Source organism: Lampetra fluviatilis, unplaced genomic scaffold (genome assembly GCF_964198595.1).
Source record: "Lampetra fluviatilis unplaced genomic scaffold, kcLamFluv1.1 SCAFFOLD_394, whole genome shotgun sequence".
In the NCBI taxonomy this organism is placed as follows: domain Eukaryota; kingdom Metazoa; phylum Chordata; class Hyperoartia; order Petromyzontiformes; family Petromyzontidae; genus Lampetra; species Lampetra fluviatilis.
This window is the reverse complement of record NW_027620936.1, coordinates 46,771-55,000: the sequence shown is the minus strand read 5'-3', so window position 1 is coordinate 55,000 and position 8,230 is coordinate 46,771. Positions and strand designations below refer to the sequence as shown.

Below are 8,230 nucleotides of genomic sequence, written 5' to 3'. Positions count from 1 at the left end.
CAACAACAACGGCCATTCGCCACTAAGTGGCGGTGACGTCACCACGACGCTTGTGCCAGGCCAAGTGCACCTTGAGGCTGCCACGTGAAGTGTCGAACGCCCGGCTGGGTACGGCTAGGGTACGGTGACGGGTAAGGAATCAAAACCCGTCTGGTGTGTACCTTGCGAGCGCTACGTTTGTGCGTCACCGCCTGCTCTAGCACCGTGCGACCTTTGTCTGTGTGTGTGTGTGTAGGTGTGTGTGTGTGTAGGTGTGTGTGTGTGTCTGTAGGTGTGTGTGTGTGTGTGTACCTTGCGAGCGCTACGTTTGTGCGTCACCGCCTGCTCTAGAACCGTGCGACCTTTGTCTGTGTGTGTAGGTGTGTGTGTGTGTAGGTGTGTGTGTGTGTAGGTGTGTGTGTGTCTGTAGGTGTGTGTGTGTGTAGGTGTGTGTGTGTGTCTGTGTGTGTGTGTAGGTGTGTGTGTGTGTGTACCTTGCGAGCGCTACGTTTGTGCGTCACCGCCTGCTCTAGAACCGTGCGACCTTTGTCTGTGTGTGTGTGTAGGTGTGTGTGTGTGTAGGTGTGTGTGTGTGTGTGTGTAGGTGTGTGTGTGTGTAGGTGTGTGTGTGTAGGTGTGTGTGTGTGTAGGTGTGTGTGTGTGTGTGTCTGTGTGTGTGTGTAGGTGTGTGTGTGTGTGTACCTTGCGAGCGCTACGTTTGTGCGTCACCGCCTGCTCTAGCACCGTGCGACCTTTGTCTGTGTGTGTGTGTGTAGGTGTGTGTGTGTGTGTAGGTGTGTGTGTGTGTAGGTGTGTGTAGGTGTGTGTGTGTGTAGGTGTGTGTGTGTGTGTAGGTGTGTGTGTGTGTAGGTGTGTGTGTGTCTGTAGGTGTGTGTGTGTGTAGGTGTGTGTGTGTGTGTAGGTGTGTGTGTGTGTAGGTGTGTGTGTGTAGGTGTGTGTGTGTGTAGGTGTGTGTGTGTGTGTAGGTGTGTGTGTGTGTGTAGGTGTGTGTGTGTGTGTAGGTGTGTGTGTGTGTGTAGGTGTGTGTGTGTAGGTGTGTGTGTGTGTGTAGGTGTGTGTGTGTGTGTACCTTGCGAGCGCTACGTTTGTGCGTCACCGCCTGCTCTAGCACCGTGCGACTTTTGTCTGTGTGTGTGTGTGTGTAGGTGTGTGTGTGTGTAGGTGTGTGTGTGTGTGTAGGTGTGTGTGTGTAGGTGTGTGTGTGTGTAGGTGTGTGTGTGTGTCTGTAGGTGTGTGTGTGTGTGTGTACCTTGCGAGCGCTACGTTTGTGCGTCACCGCCTGCTCTAGAACCGTGCGACCTTTGTCTGTGTGTGTGTGTGTGTAGGTGTGTGTGTGTGTAGGTGTGTGTGTGTGTCTGTAGGTGTGTGTGTGTGTAGGTGTGTGTGTGTGTAGGTGTGTGTGTGTGTAGGTGTGTGTGTGTGTGTGTAGGTGTGTGTGTGTGTAGGTGTGTGTGTGTAGGTGTGTGTGTGTGTGTGTAGGTGTGTGTAGGTGTGTGTGTGTGTGTAGGTGTGTGTGTAGGTGTGTGTGTAGGTGTGTGTGTGTGTGTAGGTGTGTGTGTGTAGGTGTGTGTGTGTGTAGGTGTGTGTGTGTGTCTGTGTGTGTGTAGGTGTGTGTGTGTCTGTGTGTGTGTGTAGGTGTGTGTGTGTGTGTCACTGTGTGTGTGTGTAGGTGTGTGTGTGTGTGTGTAGGTGTGTGTAGGTGTGTGTGTGTGTGTAGGTGTGTGTAGGTGTGTGTGTGTAGGTGTGTGTAGGTGTGTGTGTGTGTAGGTGTGTGTAGGTGTGTGTGTGTGTGTAGGTGTGTGTGTGTGTGTGTACCTTGCGAGCACTATGTTTGTGCGTCACCGCCTGCTCTAGCACCGTGCGACCTTTGTCTGTGTGTGTGTGTAGGTGTGTGTGTGTGTAGGTGTGTGTGTAGGTGTGTGTGTAGGTGTGTGTGTGTGTAGGTGTGTGTGTGTAGGTGTGTGTGTGTGTAGGTGTGTGTGTGTGTAGGTGTGTGTGTGTGTAGGTGTGTGTGTGTGTGTGTGTAGGTGTGTGTAGGTGTGTGTGTGTGTAGGTGTGTGTAGGTGTGTGTGTTGGTGTGTAGGTGTGTGTGTAGGTGTGTAGGTGTGTGTGTAGGTGTGTAGGTGTGTGTGTAGGTGTGTGTGTGTAGGTGTGTGTGTAGGTGTGTGTGTGTGTGTAGGTGTGTGTGTGTGTAGGTGTGTGTGTTGGTGTGTAGGTGTGTGTGTTGGTGTGTAGGTGTGTGTGTTGGTGTGTAGGTGTGTGTGTAGGTGTGTAGGTGTGTGTGTAGGTGTGTAGGTGTGTGTGTAGGTGTGTAGGTGTGTGTGTAGGTGTGTAGGTGTGTGTGTAGGTGTGTGTGTAGGTGTGTGTGTGTGTGTAGGTGTGTGTGTGTAGGTGTGTGTGTGTGTAGGTGTGTGTGTGTGTAGGTGTGTGTGTGTGGGTGTGTGTGTAGGTGTGTGTGTGTGTAGGTGTGTGTGTAGGTGTGTGTGTGTAGGTGTGTGTGTGTGTAGGTGTGTGTGTGTAGGTGTTTGTCTGTGTGTGTGTGTGTAGGTGTGTGTCTGTGTGTGTGTGTGTAGGTGTGTGTGTAGGTGTGTGTGTGTGTGTAGGTGTGTGTGTGTGTGTAGGTGTGTGTGTGTGTAGGTGTTTGTCTGTGTGTGTGTGTGTAGGTGTGTGTCTGTGTGTGTGTGTGTAGGTGTGTGTGTGTGTGTAGGTGTGTGTGTGTGTAGGTGTGTGTAGGTGTGTGTGTCTGTGTGTGTGTAGGTGTGTGTCTGTGTGTGTGTGTAGGTGTGTGTCTGTGTGTGTGTGTGTGTGTAGGTGTGTGTGTGTGTAGGTGTGTGTGTGTGTAGGTGTGTGTGTGTGTAGGTGTGTGTGTGTGTAGGTGTGTGTGTGTGTGTAGGTGTGTGTAGGTGTGTGTGTGTGTAGGTGTGTGTAGGTGTGTGTGTTGGTGTGTAGGTGTGTGTGTAGGTGTGTAGGTGTGTGTGTAGGTGTGTAGGTGTGTGTGTAGGTGTGTAGGTGTGTGTGTAGGTGTGTGTGTGTAGGTGTGTGTGTAGGTGTGTGTGTGTGTGTAGGTGTGTGTGTGTGTAGGTGTGTGTGTTGGTGTGTAGGTGTGTGTGTTGGTGTGTAGGTGTGTGTGTTGGTGTGTAGGTGTGTGTGTAGGTGTGTAGGTGTGTGTGTAGGTGTGTAGGTGTGTGTGTAGGTGTGTAGGTGTGTGTGTAGGTGTGTAGGTGTGTGTGTAGGTGTGTGTGTAGGTGTGTGTGTGTGTGTAGGTGTGTGTGTAGGTGTGTGTGTGTAGGTGTGTGTGTGTGTGTAGGTGTGTGTGTGTGTAGGTGTGTGTGTGTGGGTGTGTGTGTAGGTGTGTGTGTAGGTGTGTGTGTGTAGGTGTGTGTGTGTGTAGGTGTGTGTGTGTAGGTGTTTGTCTGTGTGTGTGTGTGTAGGTGTGTGTCTGTGTGTGTGTGTGTAGGTGTGTGTGTAGGTGTGTGTGTGTGTGTAGGTGTGTGTGTGTGTGTAGGTGTGTGTGTGTGTAGGTGTTTGTCTGTGTGTGTGTAGGTGTGTGTCTGTGTGTGTGTGTGTAGGTGTGTGTAGGTGTGTGTAGGTGTGTGTGTGTGTAGGTGTGTGTAGGTGTGTGTGTCTGTGTGTGTGTAGGTGTGTGTCTGTGTGTGTGTGTAGGTGTGTGTCTGTGTGTGTGTAGGTGTGTGTCTGTGTGTGTGTAGGTTTGTGTGTGTGTAGGTGTAGGTGTGTGTGTGTAGGTGTGTGTGTAGGTATGTGTAGGTGTGTGTGTGTGTCTGTGTGTGTAGGTGTGTGTGTGTGTAGGTGTGTGTGTGTGTAGGTGTGTGTGTAGGTGTGTGTGTGTGTGTAGGTGTGTGTGTGTCTGTGTGTGTGTGTGTAGGTGTGTGTCTGTGTGTGTAGGTGTGTGTCTGTGTGTGTGTGTAGGTGTGTGTGTGTGTGTGTGTGTGTAGGTGTGTGTGTGTGTAGGTGTGTGTGTGTGTAGGTGTGTGTGTGTCTGTGTCTGTGTCACTGTGTGTGTGTGTGTAGGTGTGTGTCTGTGTGTGAGTTTGTGTGTGTGTGTAGGTGTGTGTCTGTGTGTGTGTGTCACTGTGTGTAGGTGTGTGTGTGTGTGTAGGTGTGTGTGTGTAGGTGTGTGTGTGTGTGTGTCTGTGTATGTGTGTGTGTAGGTGTGTGTGTCTGTGTGTGTGTAGGTGTGTGTGTGTGTCTGTGTGTGTGTGTAGGTGTGTGTGTGTCTGTGTGTGTGTGTGTAGGTGTGTGTGTGTAGGTGTGTGTGTAGGTGTGTGTGTGTAGGTGTGTGTGTAGGTGTGTGTGTGTGTAGGTATGTGTGTGTAGGTGTGTGTGTGTCTGTGTGTGTGTGTAGGTGTGTGTGTGTAGGTGTGTGTGTGTCACTGTGTGTGTGTAGGTGTGTGTGTGTAGGTGTGTGTGTAGGTGTGTGTGTAGGTGTGTGTCACTGTGTGTAGGTGTGTGTGTGTAGGTGTGTGTGTAGGTGTGTGTGTAGGTGTGTGTGTAGGTGTGTGTGTGTAGGTGTGTGTCACTGTGTGTGGGTGTGTGTGTGTAGGTGTGTGTGTGTGTGTAGGTATGTGTGTGTAGGTGTGTGTGTGTCTGTGTGTGTAGGTGTGTGTGTGTAGGTGTGTGTGTGTCACTGTGTGTGTGTGTAGGTGTGTGTGTGTAGGTGTGTGTGTAGGTGTGTGTGTGTAGGTGTGTGTCACTGTGTAGGTGTGTGTGTGTAGGTGTGTGTGTAGGTGTGTGTGTAGGTGTGTGTGTAGGTGTGTGTGTGTAGGTGTGTGTCACTGTGTGTAGGTGTGTGTGTGTAGGTGTGTGTATAGGTGTGTGTGTAGGTGTGTGTGTAGGTGTGTGTGTGTCACTGTGTGTGTGTGTCACTGTGTGTGTGTGTCACTGTGTGTGTGTCACTGTGTGTGTGTGTCACTGTGTGTGTCACTGTGTGTGTGTGTAGGTGTGTGTGTGTGTGTCACTGTGTGTAGGCGTGTGTGTGTGTCACTGTGTGTGTGTCACTGTGTGTGTGTATCACTGTGTGTGTGTCACTGTGTGTGTGTGTAGGTGTGTGTGTGTAGGTGTGTGTGTGTAGGTGTGTGTGTGTAGGTGTGTGTGTGTAGGTGTGTGTGTGTGTACCTTGCGTGCACTACGCTTGTGTGTGACCGCCTGCTCTAGCACCGTGCGACCCTTCTCCGTGTGTGTGTGTAGGTGTGTGTGTGTCACTGTGTGTGTGTGTCACTGTGTGTGTGTGTAGGTGTGTGTGTGTCACTGTGTGTGTGTGTCACTGTGTGTGTGTGTCACGGTGTGTGTGTGTGTGTAGGTGTGTGTGTGTCACTGTGTGTGTGTGTCACTGTGTGTGTGTGTAGGTGTGTGTGTGTGTCACTGTGTGTAGGTGTGTGTGTAGGTGTGTGTGTGTCACTGTGTGTGTGTGTGTAGGTGTGTGTGTCACTGTGTGTGTGTACCTTGCGTGCACTACGCTTGTGCGTCACCGCCTGCTCTAGCACCGTGCGACCCTTCTCCGTGTGTGTGTGTGTAGGTGTGTGTGTAGGTGTGTGTGTAGGTGTGTGTGTAGGTGTGTGTGTGTGTGTAGGTGTGTGTGTAGGTGTGTGTGTGTGTAGGTGTGTGTGTGTGTGTAGGTGTGTGTGTGTGTCACTGTGTGTGTGTAGGTGTGTGTGTAGGTGTGTGTCTAGGTGTGTGTCTAGGTGTGTGTAGGTGTGTGTGTGTGTAGGTGTGTGTGTGTAGGTGTGTGTGTAGGTGTGTGTGTAGGTGTGTGTGTAGGTGTGTGTGTGTGTACCTTGCGTGCACTACGCTTGTGCGTCACCGCCTGCTCTAGCACCGTGCGACCCTTCTCCGTGTGTGTGTGTGTAGGTGTGTGTGTAGGTGTGTGTGTGTGTGTAGGTGTGTGTGTAGGTGTGTGTGTGTGTGTGTAGGTGTGTGTGTGTGTGTCACTGTGTGTGTGTAGGTGTGTGTGTGTGTCACTGTGTGTGTGTAGGTGTGTGTGTGTGTCACTGTGTGTGTGTGTGTCACTGTGTGTGTGTAGGTGTGTGTGTAGGTGTGTGTGTGTGTCACTGTGTGTGTGTGTAGGTGTGTGTGTGTGTGTACCTTGCGTGCACTACGCTTGTGCGTCACCGCCTGCTCTAGGACGGTGCGACCCTTCTCCGTGTGTGTGTGTGTAGGTGTGTGTGTAGGTGTGTGTGTGTGTGTAGGTGTGTGTGTAGGTGTGTGTGTGTGTGTAGGTGTGTGTGTAGGTGTGTGTGTGTGTGTGTACCTTGCGTGCGCTACGCTTGTGCGTCACCGCCTGCTCTAGCACCGTGCGACTCTTCTCCGTGTGTGTGTAGGTGTGTGTGTGTGTAGGTGTGTGTGTAGGTGTGTGTGTGTGTGTAGGTGTGTGTGTGTCACTGTGTGTGTGTAGGTGTGTGTGTGTGTAGGTGTGTGTGTGTGTGTCACTGTGTGTGTGTAGGTGTGTGTGTAGGTGTGTGTGTGTGTGTGTAGGTGTGTGTGTGTGTGTGTAGGTGTGTGTGTGTGTAGGTGTGTGTGTGTGTGTGTAGGTGTGTGTGTGTAGGTGTGTGTGTAGGTGTGTGTGTGTGTAGGTGTGTGTGTAGGTGTGTGTGTGTGTAGGTGTGTGTGTGTGTGTACCTTGCGTGCGCTACGCTTGTGCGTCACCGCCTGCTCTAGGACGGTGCGACCCTTCTCCGTGTGTGTGTGTGTAGGTGTGTAGGTGTGTGTGTGTGTGTGTAGGTGTGTGTAGGTGTGTAGGTGTGTGTGTGTGTAGGTGTGTGTGTGTGTGTACCTTGCGTGCACTACGCTTGTGCGTCACCGCCTGCTCTAGCACCGTGCGACCCTTCTCCGTGTGTGTGTGTGTAGGTGTGTGTGTCACTGTGTGTGAGTGTGTGTCACTGTGTGTGTGTAGGTGTGTGTGTGTGTAGGTGTGTGTGTGTGTAGGTGTGTGTGTAGGTGTGTGTGTGTGTGTAGGTGTGTGTGTGTGTGTAGGTGTGTGTGTGTGTGTGTAGGTGTGTGTGTCACTGTGTGTGTGTACCTTGCGTGCACTACGCTTGTGCGTCACCGCCTGCTCTAGCACCGTGCGACCCTTCTCCGTGTGTGTGTGTGTAGGTGTGTGTGTAGGTGTGTGTGTGTGTGTAGGTGTGTGTGTGTAGGTGTGTGTGTGTGTGTAGGTGTGTAGGTGTGTGTGTGTGTGTAGGTGTGTGTGTGTGTGTAGGTGTGTGTGTAGGTGTGTGTGTGTGTGTAGGTGTGTGTGTGTGTGTAGGTGTGTGTAGGTGTGTGTGTGTGTAGGTGTGTGTGTAGGTGTGTGTGTAGGTGTGTGTGTGTAGGTGTGTGTGTGTAGGTGTGTGTGTGTGTGTAGGTGTGTGTGTAGGTGTGTGTGTGTAGGTGTGTAGGTGTGTGTGTGTGTGTGTAGGTGTGTGTGTAGGTGTGTGTGTGTGTAGGTGTGTGTGTAGGTGTGTGTGTGTAGGTGTGTGTGTAGGTGTGTGTGTGTAGGTGTGTGTGTAGGTGTGTGTGTGTGTGTAGGTGTGTGTGTAGGTGTGTGTGTAGGTGTGTGTGTAGGTGTGTGTGTGTGTAGGTGTGTGTGTAGGTGTGTAGGTGTGTGTGTGTGTAGGTGTGTGTGTGTGTAGGTGTGTGTGTGTGTAGGTGTGTGTGTAGGTGTGTGTGTGTGTGTCACTGTGTGTGTGTGTGTGTGTAGGTGTGTGTGTAGGTGTGTAGGTGTGTGTGTGTGTAGGTGTGTGTGTGTGTAGGTGTGTGTGTGTGTAGGTGTGTGTGTAGGTGTGTGTGTGTGTGTCACTGTGTGTGTGTGTAGGTGTGTGTGTGTGTGTACCTTGCGAGCGCTACGCTTGTGCGTCACCGCCTGCTCTAGGACGGTGCGACCCTTCTCCGTGTGTGTGTGTGTAGGTGTGTGTGTAGGTGTGTGTGTGTGTGTAGGTGTGTGTGTAGGTGTGTGTGTGTGTAGGTGTGTGTGTAGGTGTGTGTGTGTGTAGGTGTGTGTGTGTAGGTGTGTGTGTGTAGGTGTGTGTGTAGGTGTGTGTGTAGGTGTGTGTGTGTAGGTGTGTGTGTGTGTAGGTGTGTGTGTAGGTGTGTGTGTGTGTGTACCTTGCGAGCGCTACGCTTGTGCGTCACCGCCTGCTCTAGCACCGTGCGACCCTTCTCCGTGTGCTCCGAGGCGCTCTTCACGTGTTCCTCGATGTTGTTCACCATGTCGCCCTGAGAGACACACGCAGACAGA

General features: G+C 51.6%; 1 protein-coding gene across 1 annotated transcript in view; it reads right to left on the bottom strand.

Annotated features, from left to right (window-relative positions):
- LOC144954554 (syntaxin-2-like) overlaps nucleotides 1-8,230 on the bottom strand; it is a 56,387-nt gene that overhangs the window by 2,841 nt on the left and 45,316 nt on the right. Inside the window, exon 5 of the mRNA XM_078885025.1 lies at nucleotides 8,098-8,208. Within this exon, the coding sequence (XP_078741151.1) occupies nucleotides 8,098-8,208 (111 nt within the window). The remainder of the gene's footprint in view (nucleotides 1-8,097; nucleotides 8,209-8,230) is intronic.